Source organism: Talpa occidentalis, unplaced genomic scaffold, assembly GCF_014898055.3.
Source record: "Talpa occidentalis isolate TD23 unplaced genomic scaffold, MPIMG_talOcc4v2.1 talOcc4.14, whole genome shotgun sequence".
Classification (NCBI taxonomy): Eukaryota; Metazoa; Chordata; class Mammalia; order Eulipotyphla; family Talpidae; genus Talpa; species Talpa occidentalis.
In genome coordinates, this window is record NW_023601433.1 from 45,519,903 (window position 1) to 45,545,463 (window position 25,561).

The 25,561-nt window shown below is 39.9% G+C and overlaps 1 protein-coding gene across 1 annotated transcript in view; it reads right to left on the bottom strand.

Annotated features, from left to right (window-relative positions):
* Nucleotides 1-7,604: 7,604 nt before the first annotated feature.
* GNPAT (glyceronephosphate O-acyltransferase) overlaps nucleotides 7,605-25,561 on the bottom strand; it is a 32,776-nt gene continuing 14,819 nt past the window's right edge. Inside the window, exons 3-16 of the mRNA XM_037510427.2 lie at nucleotides 24,360-24,536; nucleotides 22,422-22,551; nucleotides 19,939-20,066; nucleotides 19,552-19,627; nucleotides 19,149-19,300; nucleotides 18,900-19,030; nucleotides 17,137-17,360; nucleotides 13,471-13,713; nucleotides 12,052-12,131; nucleotides 11,120-11,260; nucleotides 9,948-10,047; nucleotides 9,770-9,863; nucleotides 9,162-9,223; nucleotides 7,605-7,891 (exon numbers count right to left, since the gene is read on the bottom strand). Of these exons, the coding sequence (XP_037366324.1) occupies nucleotides 7,848-7,891; nucleotides 9,162-9,223; nucleotides 9,770-9,863; nucleotides 9,948-10,047; nucleotides 11,120-11,260; nucleotides 12,052-12,131; nucleotides 13,471-13,713; nucleotides 17,137-17,360; nucleotides 18,900-19,030; nucleotides 19,149-19,300; nucleotides 19,552-19,627; nucleotides 19,939-20,066; nucleotides 22,422-22,551; nucleotides 24,360-24,536 (1,782 nt within the window). The 3' untranslated portion in view covers nucleotides 7,605-7,847. The remainder of the gene's footprint in view (nucleotides 7,892-9,161; nucleotides 9,224-9,769; nucleotides 9,864-9,947; nucleotides 10,048-11,119; nucleotides 11,261-12,051; nucleotides 12,132-13,470; nucleotides 13,714-17,136; nucleotides 17,361-18,899; nucleotides 19,031-19,148; nucleotides 19,301-19,551; nucleotides 19,628-19,938; nucleotides 20,067-22,421; nucleotides 22,552-24,359; nucleotides 24,537-25,561) is intronic.

Below are 25,561 nucleotides of genomic sequence, written 5' to 3' on the forward strand. Positions count from 1 at the left end.
GCCTGCGCCACCAGAGAGGCCCGGTAAGTGATGCATGTTGTGTTAATAAAGCTTGAATCCATGCAGAGCATATGAAGTAAAAAAGTCAAGGTATCCCACCCAAACTCCCATTACCTCCCCCCACCAGAGGTAATACTGGTAAGTTTCTTGTACATCTTTTTCCAGAAATTGGATCGTACTCTACATACCATTGAACGTCTTGCTTTCATTCACTTGCCAATTCTTTTTTTTTAAAGATTTACTTATTTATGCATACAAGAGCTGGGGTGAAGGCCAGAGATAGAGTGGGGGAACAGAACAGGCAGATTGACTGAAATACACTGCTGAGGGGAGCAGAGGGTGAGATAGGAGAGGCCATGTTGGTTAAGTCCCTGGCAGGGGATGGAATTCGTGCTGCAGTGACTGCCCATAGTTTCAGAGTGCTGAGACTTTACCCCTTGAGGCAGCAGGGAGGCCCTTTATTCATTTCTTAAAAACAGTATTTTTTATTCATTTTTGCTAATTTTAACTGCAAAAAAAATAGTAGGTTTATAATCTTAATGAGTGAGCTTGACAATTTTGTATTTGTTTATGTCCTTTGCCATTTTATTCTTTGATTATCTGTATATTGTGTAGGAACTGATGATATATTTAGGAAATTAATCCTTCATGGGTGCTCAGTGTTGTAGACTTAGTTTGTCATTCATTCATTTCATGTATTTTTGTAGGTAGTATATTTTAACTTGTTATGAATCGCCAGGTATGATCCTGTACCTCTGATTCATGCATAGTGTTGTAAGCCAATGTTATATCAATTAAAAAAAAATTACAGTGTGAGCCCTTTCTCATCCCACAGAATTCTTTGGAAACAAAAATAATAGTTACTTTAGCCAGTCTCAAAACAAAATGAAAAATAAAAACATTGGGCCTCCCCGGTGGCACAAGGGGTTAAGCACAGCACTGTGAAGCTGTCTGCAGCCATTGCAGTGAGTTCAATCCCTGGCCAGCCAGGGAGCTACTCACATGGTTAGCACCTTTCCTGTCTTGCCCGCTGCTCCCCTCAGCAGTGTACTTTGGTCAATCTGCCTGTTCTGTTCCCCGCTCTGTCTCTGGTGAATCCTCTCAAACACACACACACACACACACACACACACACACCCCTCTGGCCTGTATCCCAGTTCTTGTATGCATAAATAAATAAATCTTTAAAAAAATTAAAACATTTATTCATGTTTCTTTGTACTACCTTGTGAAGCTAGAGACAGTGCCCCAGTTCCAGGACTCCCCTCTTACACCTCCACTCAATATGGGGCTCCTGATGCAGCTGTCAGTGCCTCCCCCTATAGCTTACCAACCTGGACTGGGCTTAGACTGCATCAATGGCTGCCTTCCCCCAGCAGGGTGCCGCCTTTCCCTGGATTTGGCCGGAGGAGAGAAGGAGGGGCCACTCACAGGGAGAGCCTGTCAGCCTAGTAATTGCTGGAGTGGCTACCCACACACTCATTCATGTTTTTCTTCTAGTAATTTTTTTTAATATCTGAAATTTTCCTTCACCTAATTTATTTTCAAGTAAAGACTATCATAAGAACCACTTGCACCACAAATAATGATCAAGTTGTTGCAACAATTTGAATCGTCCTTTTCCCCACTGACTTAAAAAATCATTTTAATAACGTTACTTTTATGTTATGTTGGGTCGCGCAACAGCACACTGACAAAGACACGGGAGGCGTGGAGCAGGCTACATAATGCAGGCTGCTGCTGAGAGCAAGATCCTGGCCATTTTTGTTGATAGAGTAATCGTACAGCATCAGCTACACGCGCTAGGAGGACAAGGAGAAAAGGATTGGGTAAAACTCAGGAATGTCATTTAGGGCTTGGGGGGACATGAGGCTGCTGACCATGTTATCAGCTTGATGACCAAGCGTTGTAATTGAAAACGGATCACAGACCCCTGGCCACGGTCCTAATCTTATCAACAAGGCATTCCACTGGTCAGCTTTTGGGGTCCCTTGTCATACGTTGGTCCTCAGCCCCCCAGGCATTTCCAGTCATACCTCATGATGTATATGAGTCGGGAGTAAGTTTATGCATCTGTTCTCAGCCTCCCGGGGTGTTCCCGGTCATACCTCTTGATGCATACCCTTCCCAGAATGATCGAGCTTTCTGCTCTTGATTGATATGAAAGGCACCTTGTAAGGTTTGGCTCAGATGACTGTGACTGGACAGTTCTGACCTTTGTGTAGGAATGCAGAACTGCAGGTAACTATAATGGTGGCTGAAGGGGCCACTTAAGTCTAGCAGCCCCACAATGTTATATTTGTATCTGGGTAGATTGTTAGGCTCTATATTTTATTTCACTGATATTCCTATTTCTGTGCCCATATGAAGTAGTTTTCATTAACTTGAGACTTATAATTTAGTAACTGTCAGGACTGGTCTCCTGCTGTTTCAGGAGTTCCCTAAGTATGATGACATATTCATAACTCAAGTTTTATTGTGAATAAGTTTATGGCATTTTCTACCATTCCACAAAGAGTTGGCATTTTTATTGAAATCATATCAAGTCTATCAATTAATTTAAGGAAAATTGACATCTTTGTAATTTTGAATTTTCATATGCAAGTAGCCTTTTGTATTTATTTCCATAGTATTTTGAAATTTTCTGGGGGTAGATTTTGCATGTTTTTTTGGTGAGTTTCTGCCTGGTATTCATTTGCTTGTGCTGTTGTAAATGAAGTCTACCTCCATTATGGTTTCTGATTGTTAGGACTGGAGGCAAAGTACTGTTTAGTTACAAATGCTGCAGCCAGGACTTTCCTGGTGGCATAGGGGTCAAGTCTCAGAGCTACCACTTCTATCCCCTGAGCTCGATCCCAGGCCCTGGAACTAACCCACCTATGGCGCAGCAGACCTCTCCTGGCTCTAGATCCACCTGTTCTGCTCCCCATGCTGTCTCTAGTGAGTCCTCTCACCCCCCTGCACCTCCAGCCTATATCCTGGGGTGTAGAAAACACACACACAAATAATAAAATAAAGAAAGAAAACGTAACTTGCCCAGGTGGCTTCGGGTGACATCTCAAATAGCTAAAACTGAAGGGCTTTGCTGGAAAGAGAAGGGAGGTCAGGTAGGAACCTTCAGAGAAGACACAAAGGTGTGTAGTTTTCTGCCTTCTCCATGGAAGAGGGATAAGGAGATTAGGTCTTCCAGGTACACCCCCTTTAAATGTCTTTTATAAAAGCATCCTCCCACAACCTTCAAAACCACTCCCATGAAATCAATCTTTGACCAAAAAGACCTATTTTAGGGTGGCAGATATTTGCTCCCCCACATTACAGCCCTGGCACTCATGAACCATGTTTGAGGCTGTTCCTTTTAGGGTCTGGCCATCTCCTCCAGTGGGCCTATGAGATATTTTGTGGGGTTTGTGTTTTTTTTTTGAAAGATTTATTTATTTATGCATACAAGAACTGGGGTACAGGCCAGAGGTGTGTGGGGGGTGGTAAGAGGATTCACCAGAGACAGAGTGGGGAGCAGAACAGGCAGATCTACTGAAATACACTGCTGAGGGGAGCAGCGGGTAAGACAGGAGAGGTCTGCTGCGCCACGTGGGTTGCTCCCTGGCCGGGGATCGAACTCCTGCTGCAGTGGCTGGTGGTAACTTGATAGCGCCATGTCTTTAACCCCTGTGCCACCCCTAGGATATATTTTATAGACCAAAAAGCCACCCTCCCCTCTCTTCTTTGTGTGTGTTTGCTCCTTTGATGGAACTCTGCTTCTTCCAGCAAATCCTGTTTTCATCCTTGGGTTTATTAAATCACTAAAAACAAGGCTAAGTGGTAATATTTTGTTGGCAATACTTTGCTTTCTACTTTGCTGCTAATTTTCATCAAGACAAGGAGACTGAAGCTTAATTTTTTTGTTTGAATGGTGAAAAAGTTAAGGAGAAAAAGAACAAGCAAAGTTATTCAGCCACATACTTAACAGGTATATAAACTGAGTCACCAGCTCACCACGATGATGATTTTAAAAGGATAGTGGGAAAGAGAGAGAGAGAAAGAAAGGAAGTAATGACAAAACTAACCTCAGTTTGCCAGAGGGGTTCCAAGGCAGCTGAAATGACACCCTCCCACTCTTCACTCCAAAGGGAGCAGCTCTGGCCTTTGCAATTCAGTCATTAGCCCTCAGACATGAGATTTGTTTTTAAGGAAATGAGAGTTGGGCTTATTATTATTTTTTTAAAGATTTATTTATTTGTTTATACAAGCACTGGGTACAGTCAGAAGCGCAGGAGGGTGAGAGAATTCACCAGAGCCAAAGCGGGGAACAGAACAGGCAGATTAACGAAGAACACTGCTGAAGGGAGCAGCAGGCGGCAGGAGAGGTCTGCGTGCCATGTGAGACCCTCGCCCGGCGGCCGGGGATCGAACCGGCGCTGCAGAGGCTGTGGGCAGTTTCGCAGCCCAGCGTTCAACCACTGCGCCACTGGGGAGGCCCCGAGAGTTGGGCTTATTAACCCAAGATTTTTTGACAAAAAGTATGTGTGAAATGCAAAACAATTGCCTTCATCCTGTGACTGAACTTTCTTGCTGCTCATTTTCCTTGTTAATAGGAGGATAATACTAACAGTATCTACCTCACAGTAATGTGAGGATTAAGTGAACTAATATTTATAAAGCACTTACTTCTAAAGGTTCCTGGCACACAGTAAGCACCCATAAGTGTTAGTCTTAAGTTTTACCTCCGCCAGGGACTGAGCCAAGCCAATGAGGGCTCCAGGTAGGGCCAAGGCCCCCACAGACTTCCCTTCACTTCAGTTCTTCACTTCTTGCACATGACAAAGAGTACCCTAGTTAAAATAAGTTTAATTTTTTTTTTTTGAGCAAATCACGACCTTCCATTTTAATTCATGAATTTTGGAGTATAATTTCCATCTCACAAACATGTTTATCTGAAACTAAGAATAGTGTCAAAAAAAAAAAAAAAAGAAAAAGAGAATGGTTATTTATGCCAAAAATAGTCATTTATGCCAAATCCCAACATTTTATACCTAAGGAAAGACACCTAGAGAAAAATCCTGGGTGAGAGCCGTGTGGGGAGTGCCCCTGGTCCTTTGCACTGCCAACGGCTGCCATTAACTTGACTTTGTGCTGGATTATTTGGTACATTTTGAATTTTGTGTCTCTCCTTCTGTCCCAGTTCTCTGGGGCCTAACTTCTGTCTTGTGGTTCGTGCTGCTATGTGCCTTGGATTTGTTCTGGTGTTTTTGGGCCTCAGCTTCCCCACTTTTAGCTGAGTCTGTTTGACTGGGTGTTCACTCACAAGGAGGTGGGTAGTTTTGGAGTTTGATTGGGAACTGTAATTTTAAATCTTTTCTTTTCTTTCTTTGGCTATGCCCTTTCAGACCAATTAAAGACCTTTGAGCACGCTGAGTCTGCTCACCTTCCCTTTGTGTGTGCAGGTGGTCAAACACTTGGAATAGGTATAATGGGATTTTCCCCTTATCCACTTGGCGTCCTTGGGTTGCCCTCAGCCATGTGGCTACATTATGATGGCTGTGTTCAGCAGAGGGGCAGGCTGTAGGAGCCTGCACAGCTGCCCAGACAAGCCCATCTACCCAAGTGACCTGGGCCTTGATTGGTCTATTGGAAACTGATCCTATTGCCACAAAATAGGCAGAAACAAAAACCAACCTGTTTGCAAGCACACACAAATATTTTCTTATGTGGCACTGCTACAATTAATAAAAAAGTCTGCAACTGGAAAATCTAGGGCATAGCACTACTGACCTGAAATAGGACTGAATTTTTCAAAATTTAAACTCTTTAAAGCACTTAAAAAAAAAAAAAGATTTATTTATGCATACAAGAGCTGGGGTATAGGCCAGAGGTGGGGGTGGGGTGAGAGGACCCACCAGAGACAGAGTGGGGAGCAGAACCGGCAGATGCACTGAAATACACTGCTGAGGGGAGCAGCAGGCGAGTCAAGAGAGGTCTGCTGCGCCATGTGGGTCACCTCCCTGGCTGGAGATTGAATTCAGCCCATAGTGGGGATAGCACCGAGGTTTAACCCCTAGGCTACCAGGGAGTCCCGTGGTCAATAACTGCTATTAGGTTTCTCCAATAGGGCTCTTGGTCCCCAGGAGCTGTTCTCCCGCTGGTTTTGTTCCAGACAGTGTAGAAGATGCTAATTTGTTTCCTGAACGTCCCATACAAGCAAGGCTATGTCTGTTCACCAGGTCTTCACAGATTAATTTAAACAGGCACACAGGGGCTCCAGTAGCCTACTGGGATGGTTTCAAACATTCTAGTGCAGGGTGCTGTCAGGGTGCAAAATAAAGCACCCCATACCCCTCTGGGTTCTTCTTGGGCTGGATGAGTAATTAAAACATCAGATAGATTAGAAAAGGAAAAATAATACATTTAAAACATATGTATGGAGAATTTACATGGTTGTGCATCCTAAAGAATAACGGAGCAGACCAGGAATATTTATGCTGTATTTTAGGATCTGAGGCATCAAACACAGAGAAGGGGGGACTTCATCCTTACTCTGAGAATAAAGATGAGATTCTTAGAACATGTTTACTGATAAAACTGAAGCTGGATGAGACCCCCAAACTGCATTCTTCTAGGTCATAAGAGGGAGAACATCAAGTTTCTTCAATTAGGAAAAGGGCAGAAGCTTAGGATATATTGATCTCTTCTTTTAGCCCTAGAGGGGCTAAGGACCTAGGCAAGAACAGATGCTTCTTCTAGCCTTCAGACCCCCCATCTGGCAAGTTAGGGGGTCCTAGGGTCCCCCTTAGCCTGCCTGCTAACACAGTGACACTGTTCTGTCACGTCTTTCAGAACCAACCCCCAGGACATTCTGATCACACAATCAAACAACCCACCCTCTGTCCGCTCCTCCACCATCCCAACCCCATACTTCTGAAGGCTGGCTCCTGCTCATCCTAATTCTGAGCTTAAATGTCACTTCCAGAGGTGGCTAGCTGCCCAGGTTTAATTATCTTAAGTCAAACTTTTCTTCCCTTGAATTCTTTTTTTTTTTTTAAGATTTATTTATTTATATAAGAACCAGGGTACAGGCCAGATGTGTGGGAGGGTGAGAGGATTCACCAGAGACAGAGCAGGGAATAGAACAGGCAGACTGACTGAATACACCGCTGAGGGGAGCAGCGGGTGAGACAGGAGACGGGAGAGGTCTGTTTGCCTTGTGGGTATCTCCGTGGCTGGTGGGGATCGAACCAGCACTGCAGAGTCTGCGGACAGCTTCACAGCGTAGTGCTCAACGGCCTGCGCCAGCAGGGAGGCCCTTCCCTTGAATTCTTAAGTCTATTCATGACACAACACAAAACTTCTCTTTGGTGCACATGCTTTTGTTAATTAAGGCCCGTGGGTGGCAAAATTTAATATAAGATAGCTAATTTATTATTTGTCTCTGTCAAACTTGTATTTGTTTGCAGCAACTTTACTTAAAACCACAAGAAATGGAAGACATATCCTTTCTAGTAGTCTTTTTTTAAAATAGCTATAGCCTCTGGTATTGATGTCGTGCTCTCATTTGGAAGTCAACACTCAACGCTGAAAAGTCTTAGTGAAACAGGAGCTGGACTGTGTTTTTTCAAAAGGCTTTTATTTTAAAACACACACAGAGCTGGATACAAATGCCTTAGCCATTGTAGTGGAGATTACATTCATTTCTTAAACCCATCATTTCTTCTGCTCACCTGAGCACAGTGTTCTCAGAGTCTTACGGAGGATGAGAACATGAGTCTCTTCCCTTACTTTTCTGGTTGTTGTAATAAGACTCCTTGGATGACAGTAATTATATGAACAAATTTTCCATAACTGCTCAGTGATTATTAAAGTTTTGCTGTCACTGGTTTTCCTACTGGTATCTTACAACCTAGGACAAAAAAAGAAAGATGTGAAATGATAGGAAGTTTGCCCTCCCTCCTTCAAGTGCTTAAGTCACTGACAAAGGAGAAAGACCTCACATTTGAGCCAAATTTTCCAGGCGGACAGAGGACCAATGGAGGGCCAGCCCCCTTGACAGGAAAAGCAGCATCTCAAAGTGGTGGGAGGCTGGGCCAGCACCACTAGCCTGGCTCTGAGGCAGGATATGACTAAGTCACTTTTCTAAATTTCAAGTCTAGTTTGTTCATACCCACATATTTGCCTTCCATGGTTAAGAAGTAAATTCCACCTTCCTCACAGGATGTTTTAGTTATGTGCCCTTCTTAAGAAATTCAAAACTGAATTTCAAGGTTACATGTTAAGAGAGTTCAGATATAATAAAGACAGGAGACTGGGATTTCAACCTATGTATTTTCCTCAACAAGAAACAAGTATTTTCATGTTCCTGAACTATGTCAACTAGATTCCTCTGCCCTTTTCTTCCTGGCTTTCCCCTAATCTCAACAGACATACATCTAAATTTCTTCCATGTATGTTAGACAAAGGTACTCAGTAAGGATTAGGTAAAAGATACTACTTACAAGAACATCAGCGATCAAGTGTTTCTTCAATATAATCAGCAGATGATTGGGGTATTTTTGCAAATGCTAACCTCCCCTTCTAAAATCACCCCGTCATTCCTCTGAGAAGCATTCTCTCTCTCCCCTGACCTTTTGTATCTCTTTGCTGGTATCAACACTCTGACCCTTACTGTATACCATACACAAACCACCTTGCCTTTGTGGGCAGGGCTATTTTTTTTATAAGCTGATAGGCTCTGGGGAAGAGCAAGGATAGGCTGTTCTTCCAGTTTTGAGTTCAGAAAGCCTATGTGAGAGAGGCAGACATCGGACCCAGCTCCTCAGTGGGAAAGAAGGGATGCAAGAGGAGAGGGAGAGACTGAATGCAGCGACATGGAGGTATTTTTTGCATGTCCATCAAGATTCAATGTGAAAGGTCTAGAGTTTGGACCCTTATTATGTGAAGAGTATAATTTTTTGCTGCACAAGGCTGCCTCTTCTAAGCTGATGTTTTCTCTATTAATATTCTTTGTGCTTTCTGCTTAGTTTTCTGGAGAAAATTCTAGCTATAAGTATTCCTCTGCTTATGTTAAAGCTTTGTTGATATTCATTTTGATGAAGTATTTGCTGCTCCAGTATATTTTTTTGTTTCACTATATAGGTTGATAAATACAATAATATTTTATTAGAGTTACTTACCAAGCATTTCTTCTAATCTTGTTGTGGCAGTTTCATTCACATAAAATACACAGTCATTATTTCTAGGGAAAAAAAGAAACAAGTTTTCTTAATGCACAAACTACAGGGAATAAAGAACAACTTTCATTATTGATAAAGACTATTTTTAAAAAAGTGTTCTCAAGTTTTAAATAGTTGATTGGTCCCTTTTTTCTGTCCTACTTCATGACTTTAGGCAACCTAAGAATAATTCTGGGAGCATTTAGCATTAAGCTTTATTGCTCTTAAATTCATTCATTCAAAAGAGTAAATATTTATCTATACATACATATAGGTGTTTATTTATGTTGTGTACATATATCTATATGTGTACATGTAAGCACTACACTACACTCTCCAAAAAGTTTTCTTATATATCATTTTTGCTTCAATCATTTTTATTCATAGCTACATAACATTTGCGTGGTAGCTCATGTTGATGAAAATAACCAGGAGTGTATACATGAAACACAATATAGTGTTTACCAGATCATATACTTTTACGTCTCGTTAGATTTTGTGTTCAGCTGCTATCAATTGTCACTACCCCTTTAGCATCAGCATCCAAGGGAGTCCTGCCCAGTACTTACACCTTCCTCTTTTCCAGCACACCTAGCCTCACAAAAGCTGCTAAGGCATTTTTCTGTACATCGGAAGATAACACATCGTAACACTGTGAGGCACCTAGAACAGAGTGGGAGGAAGAGTGAGTGAACTACTTTTTGATCTAAACTACAGGATATCGTCTCCTTCAGAGGTGTGACTAACCTTGATCGAGAAGCTGACCTGTGAATTTCCTAACTCCAGCTAAGTACTGTTTCTCAGTGAAGTGTTCTTCTTCTTCTTTCAAGAGGTATTTGCAAATTATCTGATTTTAAGAGAAAGGATGAGAGGAAAAGAAGATAAAAGAGCCGCCAAATAAAACAGAACAGGAAGTATTTTACAGTGCCTCTCTTACAAGAAAGACAAGCCACATTGGAGCAGAATAAAGACCTTACAAGGTTTGCGCATAGAAAAGCTACAGAATTTTTTGGTCTCTCTAGAGCTTATATCACTGTTTACAATTAGAAAAGAAAAAGTTTCAAATAGTACTGACATTTATCAAAATAATTTCCCACTTTAATGGGTTACAAATTAAACAAATTATTAGATTAACAACATATTTTAAGAAGGGAGGGGCCAGAGTTCTGTAACTTAGTTTTTTTCGCTAAAAACATCTAATAACATGGTGGGCCTTAAAATACTTGATGACTTCTATCACAGAAAGGTGCTTAAAGGTAGAAGCTGTGTTTAGCACATGCCTACTAAGTGCTGGGTTTTGTGCCAGAGGGCTGCCGGGGCACTTCACTGACCATAGCACCACTCTGCCAGCCTCTAACCAGGCACAGAGCTGAGAGCCCTCTCCTCTCAAATATGCATGGGTCTCTCACACTCCCTGCGTCCCTCTCAATCCTGGCACAATTCCTGCTGGGCATATTGAAGATCCCTTTTCTTTTACCAGTCATTAGAGCTCTGACAATTCTTTCAGATAACATGCACATGAACTTTTTCTTTCCCTTCCAGTATGAGCATTTAGTAATATAATTTATCATTCCATGTCTACTATGTATCAAACACCTCACTGTTTGCTATGAATAAGAGAGGTAAGATACAGTCCAATATATAGTAAGACAATGTTTGGGTGTAACTGTGGTTGTAGAACATGGTACTCTTGGTCTCATTAAGCTGTTACTTTCTTGTGCCTGTAATGGACCATCCCATTTTTGCCTTATACAGGGAGCAAGGCTCACCTGAGAGGCGAATCATTCATCCTGTTAATCAATTTGTTAGTTCTACCATCTACCATCTACCTATTTCAGACCAGAAATAGGCAGAAGGTGGGCAACTCTTAAGTTATATTTGATATGGAAGGATGAAGAACTTATAAAACATTTACATACCTGATAACATTCCACAAAAGGCCTAAAGAGTCCTACCGAAAATTCTAACACAGTATTTCCTTTCTCTGTAACTAGGATGTCCCTTGCCGTCAATTGTACAGTCTCAGTTTTACAAAGTAGGTAACAGCCTTCTTCAAAGTCCTGTAAGGGAAGGGAAGAAGACAGAAGGCACTTAGTAATTTAAGTGTAGATGTATGTTGCTGGTCTCAATAGGCAGTCATGTGCCCTTAGAACAAGAGAACGCAGCTAATTCCACAGCCTTTTCCAGATGGCTCTGCTTGTTACACAGGAGCCAGAAAAGTATTTGTTCTAACACTCAAAACACAACAAACACACAACAAATTTATGAGCTATTTATGATGACTTCTCTTTCACTTTGTACAATCACATTCCTTAAATGTAAATAGGAAGTGCACAGAGCAAGTCTTCAAAATACTTAGAATTATGCTAAAGCTCAAAAGTCACCCTCATTCTCTATTGAATACAATTTGTGCTCCTAAGCATAGCAGACCGACAGCTAACCCACTTTCTAACCTGGCACCGCCCCCGGCCCTACAGACCATCAGTACAGCTCTGACAGCTAGATTCCTTCATTAGCTGTCTACACCATCATATAAGACTACTGCTCTCTAATCTCAAATCAAAAGGTCCAACTCATTCCAACAAGTTAGCAGGAAAAGATGTGATGGTAAGTCTTTACCAAAATAGAGTGGTTGTACTAATGTTTCAAAGAATGATACTCCCCTCACCAAATAATCCCTAAATTACTGATAACACTTGACCAACAATAGAACTAGAATTTACTGAACTGTGTGCCCAGTTTCTTCTGAATTTTGCCCCATGTAACCTTGAAGAAAGTGAAGACACATTGATGAACCCATTTCTAGAATTCTCACTGCAAACACACTTGTTCTTTGGCACTAAGGATTTACCTTTAGCGCGTTTCCTGGAAGAAAGATGAACTCATCTGAGAAAACACTGCGTAGAAAGCAAAAGCAACTGTAGACATCCTCTGGAAATAAATTTATTACATAAAATTACAATAGTGCATTTTAAGCTTTCAGGGACTACCAAGAAGTCATGATATTCCAAAATGCATAATTTCAAGGTGTATTATTTGAATGCCAGGGGCAAGAATTAAGTAAGGCCCCTACAGGAAGCTTTAATCTAGCATAGTTTTAATGGTCGAATCTAAGCTACAACCACACCTCAATTAATCTGTTAGTCTGGAATGATACCACAAGGCTTAAAGGCAGGCCATTTCACTTTCCCTACCCATGGTTCCCCAGTAGAGAGGAAAAGAATGGATTGTCCATTCCCTTTTAGATTTACATTTCCTTATGTTTTTACTCTATCTTTAGCACTAGGATACACCAACACATAATAAAAGAAACTACTGACTTGTTTTCCAGACATGTAAGTCTACCTCGCCCACCAACTACAAAGGTTTCTTCATCTTTCTGACATATGCTATGAAATTTCTCATCATAAAAATAGATAAGCATATGGATATAAATTGTTGCCTCTAGTCTCAAGGTGTTCACAACCCCTACAAAACCAGCTATGCCCCTTGGTTGAATTCCAAAAGTAAGAAAACGCAGATGGAACTAAGATCAAGACTGGAGTTTGTATCCTAAATTAAAATCATCTGACCTCCCTGGGTTTCCTCACCATAAAATGACAGTATGAACATAGGACCTCTGACTTCCTTCTAGGGCTAAAGGTGTGTGGCTGAGCCCAGTGCCCCTCAACACTGACTTTTCCTTAGAATTATTTACAGACCTTTGAAAAATACAAAAACACCAATGCCTGGCCCAAACTCCACTCCAAGTTATTCAGAACCTCTGGGGATAGGGCTCACCCTTTAGTGATTCTAACCCAGCAGCCTGGGGAGCAATGCCCAGGCCTTGTCTACAATTTCTGTTAACAAAACAGCTTTTCCTTATTGCAACTAGAATGTACTATGAGTCTAAAAAAGCACTCCTATGCTGCTGGATTGCTCACTCACACAGACTTCTGTCAGAGGAGGGGACTCTTACAGCAGAACAAGAACATCAGACCTGTGTTCTAGTTCCAGATCCTTCCCTACATAATTATGCAACTTTCTAAATCTGATTTTCCTTATTTATAAAAGGAGTAGGTTAGATTAGAGGTTTTCTTAGGTGCATTTCATTGCTAAATTCTCAGAGGTGTTCATGCATTTAAGGGGAAAACTAACAGTTTCTGGGTGTACAGGACCTATTCCTTGTGGGGGTATAGACTGCACATACACGACTTAACATCATAAAGCTCCAGATGTTGCTCCCTGCATGGAACTCTTCCAAAATTCAAGACCACACTCCCAAAGTTACCTTTCCGGAAGCCAGGTGTCATCTGCAATGCCAAAGCTACTAAGGAAGGACGGACAAAAACATTGAGTAACTGGTTCCTGTAAGCTGAGCACGTGAGGAGAGTGATGTGCTGGAAAATAAGTCCATCAACCACTTCTGAGTCTCCAGAGTTCATGTTCAGAATCACCTGGTCTTTGACAAGGCTGACGATGTTGGAATGCAGAAGAATGCTAGAATGGATAACTTCTTCAGCAGGTTCATTGTCTGCACACAAAGATAATTCATTCAGGCAAAAAGGGACACTAGATGGGTCACTGTTGAAGTCTTAGGTCTAGTTTGTATCAATGCTGGTGATTTGACATGTATATTTTAAAGTGCCAGGTACTAATTTTAGGTTCAACCAATTGAGGTAATGATACCATAGGTGAAGTATATTTTAAAAGCACTATTTCATAAATCAAAATTCTCTAAGGACATGTAATTCATTTTCTTATCTATCCCAAATTTGTTGGTCATTCTGAAATACACATCCCATCCCATTCTGAAAACCAACACTTCCCCAATAACCAAGAATGCCCAAAGTTTTGAAATAGCAACTTAACATGAATGAAAAGCACATAGAGGAGAATTTAACAGTACTAAGACAAAGCCCATAATTAAAGACATGCTACACACACACACACACACACACACACACACACACACACACACACTCCTACCTTGCTTAGACCATTTTCAAGAAGGCAGGGATATCACTTTGCATCTTGACAGGGCAGTCGCCAAGGAGCGACCCAAAGAGATACTCTCTAGCATGAGCACAGAAGGATGCAAAGGAGATTTTCTGATTTTCCCACATCAAAGTGGACCCACACCATTTCTGGTAATTCATCATCTGACATTATATTGACTTGGTGATTGCCAAGGGATGGTGATACTTAACCAATACATTTGGCAAGGGAAATCATTTTACTGTTTCCCAGAGCCAATGAGCTGGGTGACAGGTTGTAAGAAGGTAGACTACTTAAGCTGGGAAACAAGTTCCAATGCTGCTTCATGGAAGGTATCAGTGAGAGGTGAGGTTTTCCCTCTGGAGACTCCATCGTATTTGTGCTGAACTCTCCTTGTTTCAACTTGCCAATGATAATGATATTGTAAATATACATTTTATAATTATAAGATATATTATACATCATAAAAAGCACTAAATGTGGAACTTTTAGGAATGTGGGATAATCTGAGGAAAAAAAGAACTGAACATATAACATGTTCTAAATTAGGAATTACATTTAATCACTCTACATTATTATTGTTACTGAAGTCACCAATCAGCTCTCACTTCATAACTGCAGTCATTTTAGTGGCTGCACAGATACTCTTAGCTATGGACTGGACACATTTTTACCCATCTTGAACAAGTGAAACACCAAGAAAGACAGGTGCCTGTTTTCATATGTTGCTCGGCCAAACAGCTTTGAGTTTATTCTTCTTTCATGACAATCAATATATTCTTTGCCTCCTACCTAGACCAATAAAATATTGAGGCCAGGTGTTTGATTCATTTTTATTTCCTACTGGTGACAACACTCAACTGGCAGATAGCTCTGTAGGAATTCCCCTAACCATAAACTTAGCCTCACCCCATCTTGGCCTCTGCCTTGGTTCAGGTTTCTTCATCTCTCATCCAGGCAGGGCAGCTTTTCAGCTGTTGCCCTGCCTCTAGTCTCTCCCCATTGCAGTCCATCTTAAAACTGATACAATGTTTTTTTCTAAAGCACCATCAGTCTTATATCCCTGTTTAACAGCATGATGCTTCCCATCACCTAAAGATTCCACTCCAGGTCCTGTGGCACAAAGGCCGGCAGGGTAGAGCCCCTGTGCACAGCCTCCTCTGTCACACGCTCTTACCATTGCATTTGTTGGTCAAGGGATACCAGTGCTGTCATGCCATTTCCTAATCCCAAGGTCACAATGCTTCTCTCCTACTTGTCCTCCTGAAGAGCTATTTTTCCACCAAAATCAAGTCACTTCTATGCAATCTTCCCTCAGTGTGGGCCTTTCCTACACAATATTCTCAGAACCCCCCTGCATTTTGTCCATAGTTCCTGGTCTGTATTTCCCTGAACCCTCTTTGCTTGTTTACACCTTACTTACTTGCCTCTGTTCCCTAAGAGCCAGGAGAGTCTCCAGAATACAGTTTTATCTTATTAATCTTTGTATCCCTTGTATTACTCAGTACCAACCAGTTACTCAATACAGGTTTAATAAGCTCGCAGTAGGTACTTGACTATAATGATCTGTTCTAGAAAGGATTGCATTTCCCACTATAGTCTCTACAACTTTAAATGAAAGAGACTAAAAATAACTTAGGCTATTATCATATACACCCCAACCTCCCAGAACAGTATCCATACTTCCAATGAGGTTTTTATAAAGTTATTTTTTCAGAGAATTATATCAAGTTCTCTTAGACCAGTCCTTTAATACTTTTAATCTAGTGAGATAAATGGATTGAAAAAACAATGTGGCTTAAAAAGAGATAAGTAGGGGCCTCCCTGGTGGCCCTAGGGGTTAAGCCTCAGCACGATGAAGCTATTGGCAACCAATGCAGCATGAGTTCAATCCCCAGCCAGGGAGCTAACCCACATGGCACAGCAGACCTCTCCTGTCTCGTCCGCTGCTCCCCTCAGCACTGTATTTCAGTGGGTCCACCTGTTCTGTTCCCCACTCTGTCCCTGGTGAATCCTCTCACCCTCCACCTTTGGCCTGTACCCCAGCTCTTGTATGCATAAAATAAAAAAATAAAAAGAGATGAGTGTATGAGGGAAGAGCATATGATAGAGTACAAAAAGATTCATTATTTTCTACCAGGCAAGGACCTCATATTCTAGTTCTCAACATACTAAAAGTCATAGGGAGAAATAATATTTCTCAAATAATCAACATGCTGTGTCCAATGTCCTGCAGTGGTAAGGACATATCAGGTTTCCTTTTTTAAAAAAAAATAAAACTAATTACAGCTTTATTTTTTAATTTAATTTAATTTAAATTTATTTTTTTAAATTTTTATTGTTTTTAAAGATTTATTTATTTATGCATACAAGAGCTGGGGTACAGGCCAGAGATGTGAGGGGTGGGAGGATCCACCAAAGACAGAGTGGGGAACAGAACGGTCAGACTGACTGAAATACACTGCTCAGGGGAGCAGCGGGCAAGACAGGAGAGGTCTACCTCACCATGTGGGTTTCTCCCTGGCCAGCTAAGGATCGAACTCATGCTGCAGAGGCTGTGGACTGCTTCATAGTGAGGTGCTTAACCTCTTGCACCACCAGGGAGGCCCAATTTATTATTTTTTTAAATGAAGTACCACTGTTTTACATCCTTGTTAATTTTTTGACAGCACAGGATTTCTCCTCTCAGGTGTGGTCACCGTAGCTCTCCCACCACAGTCCTCACCATGGTCTACTGTGCTTGCCCCTCCTCCTGTCCTCAGACCTCCCTACCCTTTCCCCTCCTGGATGCCTCAGATCTAAGGTCAGCTTTATAGGGTTGGTAGGTTTCTTTTTTTTTCTCTGAGCAATATGTTGTTCAAAGTCCTAAATAAGTCTTTCATGTCCAGGTTAGAACTTTTTAAAATAAAGAGTTAAAAAAAAAGCAAGCATTTTTATCCCAGACATCCTACATACATACCGGGCCAAGTGAGAAACCCCCCAAAGGCCTGGGTTAAGCCTTTCAGCCATAAAGTCTTTTCCACCAGAGTATCAAAGTCCATGAAAGGTCGATTCTGAAGCAGAACAGCAACTGTTAGGGCCCATGGACTCAGAACCAGGTTCTGAATCTGTAATAGCTGCATTTTGTAGGCGACTTCAGTGACAAAGGCATGCATGTCTTCTGACTGTTTCTGAGGAATGTATCTAAAAGAAAGAGTATGGAACAACAAATTACAGTTCTACCTCGACAAATAGAGAGGGGAAAGGAAGACAGACCCTTTAGAAAGTTTCTTGTACTTTTGGTCACTGCAGGTCACATTTGCTTTACTATATTGTAATCTGTCCATTCTCTAGGGTATAATCTTGACTGGTGACAAAATATTTTCAAGGGAATAGTATCTTATTATTTCTTGCTGCATGAAAAAAAACTTTTCCTGGGCTCCCTGATGGCCTAGGGGGTAAGTCTCAGTACTATCACTAGTACAGCCTGAGATTGATCCCTGGCCAGGGAGCTAACCCATATATGGCACAGTAGACGGCTCCTGTCTTGCCCACTGCTCACCTTAGCAGTGCATTTCAGTGAATCTGACTGTTCTTCCCCCACTCTTTCTCTGGTGAATCCTCTTACCCCCTCATACCCTTGGCCTACACCCTGCTCTTCTACGCATAAATAAATAAATAAATAAATAAATAAATCTTTAAAAAACAAAACTTTTCCTGTTTTGTAAATGGGAAAACTATTACTTCTTCTGTGAAAATGATGCCTCCCCTAGTACATTGAACTACTCTGTCTTCTAAGTACTCAGGAGTACTTTGAACGTTTCTATAACTGCTCATGTCTGCCCTGGATTGGCCGTCCACTTTAACTGCTAAATTAGCTGCAGGGCATCTGCCAAGGACTGCACAGTCTTCCCTGCACCATTGACATCAGCAACCTATCAATACATAGAGCTGGCTGAAGCAGGGATATGTATATAGCCTAAAACAGTCACCTAATAAGGTGGTTTGACGTGAAAGTTGCAGTCAGTAAGAGTGCCTTATATTAAATAACAATTTGCCGACCCAGTTTGAGACTCATAGAAAAAAAGGTCTGTGGCAGCAAAAAGCTAACACCTGCTTTTGACAGTTAGTGAAGTTGTTAGCAAGACATGCTCGCTGCTCTGTGGCTATTGATGCCACAGATAAATTAGTGAATGATGCTGCAGTTATGTGAGATCTGCTGGGCAGGTGGTTTCTGTTTCTCTAAATTAAGTTGTATGTCTCTAAATTAAGAAAACCCTAAAGTGTTTCTGTACCTTCATCCTAAAAGAATCTAATGCATTTCCTTGACCATAAAACTATAACCTTCTTGGATATAAGGACTCATTCCCATTAGTATTATACAATCCTTCCGACAATTGAAAACAATACTTAGTTTACACTTTGGCTGGCCTACTAGTTCTTAACACTTCCCATACAGGCACTTGTTAATAATTATATACTTGCAAATTAGTGAGGGTCCTGGCTCCCCTGATGAGAATAAGCACTGCCTGACTTTACATATTTGATATCTATATCTTGCAGCTAATTGTTTTATTTTTTTTTTGGCCAACATATAATTCTTTAATTGACGCTTTCTGCTTCCCTAATATGTGAACTCAGAAAAGTTTCAGTTCTAGAAGAGGTCAACTCAAGAATCACAACTTATACTTTCAGACTTTCACCCATGTTGCAGTGTCAGTTATGAAAACACAGGCCTTGCACCTGGGAACCAGGTTATATGGACTTCGAATCATCCTCCCAGCTGCCAGAGATCGAAGTGACACAGGGTCTCCGAAGTAAACATGGACGTTTCCAAAATTTTCAGAGAGAATCCTCCTGGCTTTCAACAGTCCCTAAGAGTATCACAACAGGGGAAGGAAAAAACAAAAAGTAAATTCAGAATCAGTTGATATACAAACTAGCATTTTCTCTAAATTCCAATAAAATTGTGCTTGGCTGTTGTTTACATACAGTTGTAGATTCTTTTGGCTTAGGAACCCCGAGGAGCTCATAAGCATAAAGAGTTTCTTCCAATATCTTGTCATAACTGATGCTAATTGGAACAAGGTAGGTATCAAAGACTTCTCTTTTAAAAAATGGGTCCATCACAATATTCAGAAGACCTATAAACATAGAGAGAAATGGTTTTTCATACATATGGATGAGTAGAGCGAGCAAGGGTACATAAACAGGAAAATACTAAAAGGGTATACTATATATACTAAGTTCATAAATTTAAGCAGTTAAAGAAACAGTGACACTAATAAAGGAAAGAATACCTTCCAAAATACAAGTGTCAAGTTCTGTTTAGCAGATGACACCATATCTGAAGCCTTCGGGCTTGCATATTTCCTTCCATTTGTAAGGGACCTACCTAATTTAGGAGTCAATGTCTTGGCTGAGCGGCTTCTTGTCCCTTCGAGGAAAAATTCAACAGGAGCATAACCATTCTTCAAAGAGAAAACACAAACAAACAAAAAACAAAACACAAAACCCATTGCCTACTCTCTAAGTATAAAAGCTTCTTTTGATTCCTTTTCCCGAGCTCCCTCCCCAGCCCTCTGAACAAACACTCCTCACAGTGAAACTTAAACAAGAGAGAGTAAACAGATTGCTGAGGTTAAACATATTTCCTTGAGGGGAAGATAGCTAAGTGGTCCAGCAGGAGGTAAGAGTTTTAAGAGTTTAAATAAGTTCTGACAGCAAACTTCAGCGATAAGGAAATACAGCTTGAAAGAACTTGGTACCCATGTGTATTTACCCGTAACATAGTTTTTACGTATTCAGAAAACACAGCCCAGTAGAGTCTATTGCCGCCAAAGGTACGCCGCATGAAAAAGGCGCCCGACATCCGCAACAGCTCGCCAATCATTTTCATTCCTAGGAAGTCTAAAAAGTAAAGAAAGGGGCTAATATTTATTTGTATATCTTAAACAAAATTTCTATAAAGATCTAAACTGAAACTCTATAATGAGAGATTTCACATTAGATACTCCTACAACATTTTTTCTGAGATTTATCGCAAGAAGTGACATTAATAAAGTTCAGAAAAGATGGGGCTCTGTGAGTAGGTGCTCACTGAGAGGTTATCTTGCAAGCCCCCAATCTGACCCTCAGTACTTTTGAGATTACAGCCAGACCAGCTGGAAACAGGGTGACTGAAGCTTAACAACGTCATCCTGTCCATTTCTTTAGTCAGCATTACTGCTGACTGGAACAACAGACAACATGTATTCTTCATGCTCTGGAGAGCTAGGTCAAATCAACTCTGCCCTTTCTCTTTTTAGCCATCTGTTAAAAATATCAACCTTATTTCAGTGGTACAGATTAAATAAAGCAAATCCAGAATAAAAGAATTCTATCATGTTTTAAAAATTTCCCTAATTTTCATATAACTTCCTCACATATTGATACAGATGAAATGCTGTTAAAGTGTTTAAATCCCTAACAGTTTTTATTGTTTACTGCATTTATTAACAAAGGTATATGCCTGAATCCCAGCTTTCCCACCTACCATAAAAGGGAGATGATAAATAATTTATTTGCTTTAGCAATCCAACAGAAATAAAAGCAATGATACAAAAATATATTGTGAAATTATCAGTAACAGTAAAATCACTAAATTATGTCTACTCTGATGAATATTATAGTTATTAAAAATACTAGGCATGAAGTTGAATCCTTATTATATACCCTAAATGAAAGCCCTAAAATTATAAAACTCAAGAAGATTTGAACAGCTATTTCTCTGAAGAAGCTATAGAAAGGGCCAACAAGTATATAAAAAGATGCTCAATATCACTGATCATGAGGGAAATGTAAATCAAAATCACGAATGATAGCACTTTACACCCATTAGAATAATTATTATAAAAAACCAAACAGTGAATAACAAGCATTGGTGACAATGGGGAGAAACTTGAACCCTTGTGCACTGTTGGTAGCATGTAAAATGGTTCAGTCACTATGGCAAACAACATGGTGGTTCCTCAAAAATCAAATTTACCACATGGTAATTCTACTTCTTGGGTGTATATCCAGAAAAATTGAAAGCAGAGACTCGAACAGGTATTTGTATACCTATACTCATAGCAGCACTATTCACAATAGCCAAAAAGTGGAAGCAGTCCAACCGTCCACTGACAGATGAATGGATACACAAAACATGGGATAGTCATGCATCACTTCACATCATTTCAGTCAATAAGGAGAATTGCATATTCAACAGTGGTCCTGAAAGCCTGACTACACAGCTCGGTGTGCAGGAGACTATGTCACTGAGGTTTGTGTAATTATACTCTGTGAGGTTTGCACAGTGGGAAAACTGCCTAACGATACATTTCTCAGAATGTATCTCTCATTGGGCCTCCCTGGTGGTGCAAAGGGTTATGTCTCAGCACTATGAGCTATCAGCAGCCACTGCAGCAAGAGTTTGATCCCAGGCCAGGGAGCTAACCCACATAGCACAGCAGACCTCTCCTGTCTCGCCCGCTGCTCCCCTCAGCAGTGTATTTCAGTACATCTGCCTGTTCTGCTCCCCACTCTGTCTCTGGTGAATCCTCTCACCCCACCACACCTCTGGTCTGTACCCCAGCTCTTGTATGCATAAAAAATAATAAAAAATAAAATTAAAAAAATAGGAGAAATACTGTATTTTTCTACTTATCTGAGATTATCTAGAGTAATCAAAGCCAAAGAGGTAGAATGGTGGTTGCCAGGGCTCTGGGTAAAATAGATTGAGGAGTTAGTATTTAATTGGGACAGAATTTCAGTTTTGTAAGATGAAGACTTCTGTGGACAGATACAGTGATGGTGATACAACAATGTGAATAGATTGAATTTCATTGTACTATACATTTAAAAATGGTTAAGATAATAAATTTTATGTTTTATATATTTTATCACAATTAAAAAATATGTAAAAGAAAAGATCTATTTATTGAGCTACAGAGAAAGCCATTGACATATCAGCAAATAGAAAACACAAAGACAGATGATACATATAGGTAGCAAAATCTCATTTTTCAAACTTAAAACACAACCCCTAAGTGCATAGATGCTTGTTTACGTTACTTTAGGCATAATAAAGCATAGCACAGAACATAACCAAACACCTGGATAAGAAGGAAGAAGAGGGAGGCTGTTTTCATCATATTCTTTAAATACCTCAGTATTGTTAAATCATTGTTAAAACCAAGGAACATTTTAATTTTTATAATTAAAACAAAGAAAAACAATACATACCCATTCCTGCTGCTATGACTGGTACAGGTAAATCATAATTGTATAAAAGAAAAGACAACATCAGAAAGTCAATGTAACTTCGATGACTAGGCAGCAGAACAACTGGATGCTCCTGGATGGCTCGTTGTAGCTTTAAAACAAACATTACACTTTGAATAACCTCAGTTTTCATTTTATTAAAATTATATCTCAAATCAGAAAATGGAAGAATGTGTGTATAGAGGCGTACTAAAAATGTTTTCCTGCCTCTCCTATTATGTTCATAAAACAAATTTCAGAGTACTACACTTAAATAATCTCACATAAGGCAAGAACATTTAAAAAATGTAATTTTCATCATAATAATAGTAATGATCAATAACAGATTAGTTGGGCACCATATTAAGCATTTTGCACTCATTGTTTGATAGCACTATGGTCAAGCACCTAATAAATGGAGATTGGAGTGGAACTAAAGTCATCTGAATTAAGAGTAAAGCTTCTGTTAAGGAGATTAAAAAAAAAATCTGTGAGTTGTTAGGACAAGTGAGAGGTGTGGTATTTTTCTGTTTATACACTGGACTCACTGCCAGGGAAAATGGGTGCCATGGAGTCTGGAGAAATGCATTTGAACTTCCAGATATATTCCTCAGGCTACCAGCCTCAAAAATACTGGAATATCAATCTATTATCTCTCTTTTTCTGAAAGCTAAATATACCTAATGAGGTAAGGCAATTTATATCAGTAAAGCCACGGTCAGTTGACTCTCCTAGGCCCTAAACACTGTACCAAACATTCTTCGATAGAAATCTAGAGACTAAGTCAACAATCTAAAAAACTGTCATAGGAAGAAAAAGGAGAAATACTTGAAAATAAAGTAACTGACTGGATAAAAACAAACATTAAAAGGAATGCGGTAGAAAGCCGAAAAAGGTAAGAACTTCCTAGGAAGAGAAAAAAAGTATTAAAAGACATAAATGAATATCAAAACAATATTCACAGCGAAAGTTCTTTCTTACAGAAAAAAAAAATCAAGCTATCAAATAGAAATTAGAAATATCACCATTTGGGAATTATTAGAATAATATCTGATTCAAGTAAAAATCACCGGGGGATAAAAAAATGAGTAAGATGCAAAACTGGACACTTAACTCACTCTTAAAGTAGTTCTCCACAGGTAGCTATTAATGACAAAGGGAAAACCAGGCACATTACCGTGGAGAAAGCTGGCCAACACCACCTTAACCAAATGATGAAAGGGAACATGACCGGAAACTGGAGGAACACATAGCAGGTGACCTCTGATCTGATGCCCTGAGGAGGACACGATGTGGCTCCTGAGGCACTACTAGAATCTAGTCATGAGAAAACGTGAAACCCAAATCAAGGGACAATATAAAATGACTGGTCTGTTCTCTTCAAAACTGAAACCATAAAACACAAAGACTGGGGAACTGTTTTAGATTGAGAGTCTAAAGAAATAACAGAAGCTGAATATACATATGATGTAGAATTTTCTTGTATTATGCTAGCTATAACTGGGACAATTGGTGAAATATGAATAAGGTCTGTATTATTAGTATTCCATCAATGTCATTTGTCTATTTCAATAATTACACTATAAGAGAAGAAACACACCTTTGAGGAAGGGAACAAGGAGAGCTATAGGGAGATCTAGGTGGATCAGAAATTCTTTATTACTTCAATAACTTTGTGAACATCTGACATTAGATTAGTCTGTAAATCTTAGATGTCTAAAGTTAAGTTAGTCTAAAGACTGTAGGTTAAAGGGAAAAGGTGAAAAAACAGCACCCTCCAGAGAGGCAGTGCCTCTTCTGCCCAGATGGATTGCCTGATTGACAAGGGCATGCTTGTTTCCTGTGCAATGAGATGTCTTTGAACTGACTAAATAGTGAAGGGTTTAAGAAGAGGATTGTTTTGTAACAAGCAATACTTACTTTCTGAATACCTTCTTCGTTGACACACACTTTTGAGAAAATCTGCTTAAATATTTTGCTCAGGGCAAAGGCAAAAACCCGGATGACTCCTACACGTAGCTTGTGGCTCATTTCATCCAAGATCTCACAAACCTCCTCTCGGAGGCAATCAACGGTTTGGAGGGATTCCTTGGAAAGCTAAAAGGAAAGGGAAAGCAGGGGAAAATGTCTGAAATAAAGAAGCCAGAACTCTTTTTACTCAAGCCAGTGTGACTAATTCCAAATAGGCCAAAACTATATAAACCAAAAATGATAAATTTTCTTAGCTTAAATGGAAATAATTTATTTTCCAATATAACAAAAGTAGATAAATGATCTTATTTAGACAAGTTTAAAGACTAAGAAAACAACTCACCTTTCCTTTTGATTTGTTAATAAGCGTCCCCCTAATTCTCTAAAATTAACTGTTGCTCCTGATCTAGTGTCCTAAAACATATATTTTAGTAGTTTCTCTCAGTAGATTGTTGCAGCACTTCATCTACTTGCTGAATGCTATTACAAGGTAATGTACAAGATTATGTTGAAATAACTATTGAGACTATGTGAAACTACATGGGCCACTGGTACAAAAATCCCCAAACTACCAAAGGATAATTAATGAAATTATTGATCTCACAATGGAACTCTCTTTATAACTATGTCATGCCACATCTTTTTGTAAAGAGAACAAAATATTGGCTGTGTGGTAGGACTGTTAAAAGCCTGGAGATGAACAAGTCATAGCTTCTATTCTCAAGGAAGCTTAATAGATCCTTTAACATCTCCCTAAACAAGCACTATGAAAAAAGTGAAGTGTAAGAGATAAATAATATTTATCCTTTCCAAAGGAGAATGCTCTGCGTTAGGATGAGGCACAGAGGATTGAATGATGGGAGACTAAGTCCCAGATTCCCCAAGTAAAAGTTGAAGTGAAATTAACATAAAACTAGCCATCTTAAAGTAACAATTCAGTAACTTTATAAACAATTCAGCATTGAGAACATTCACAAATGTGTAATCATGCTTTTCTCAGCTCCATATCTTATCTTACTAAGAGCTTCATTCAATTGGCTCAAGAGTGTGGAACTAGGATAAACTGATTTCTCTTAATCAGTATTCCTTTATTTTACTCAGTGATATATAGCAAGAAAGGTCTAGTAATCTGGCCAGAAGAAAATGGACAT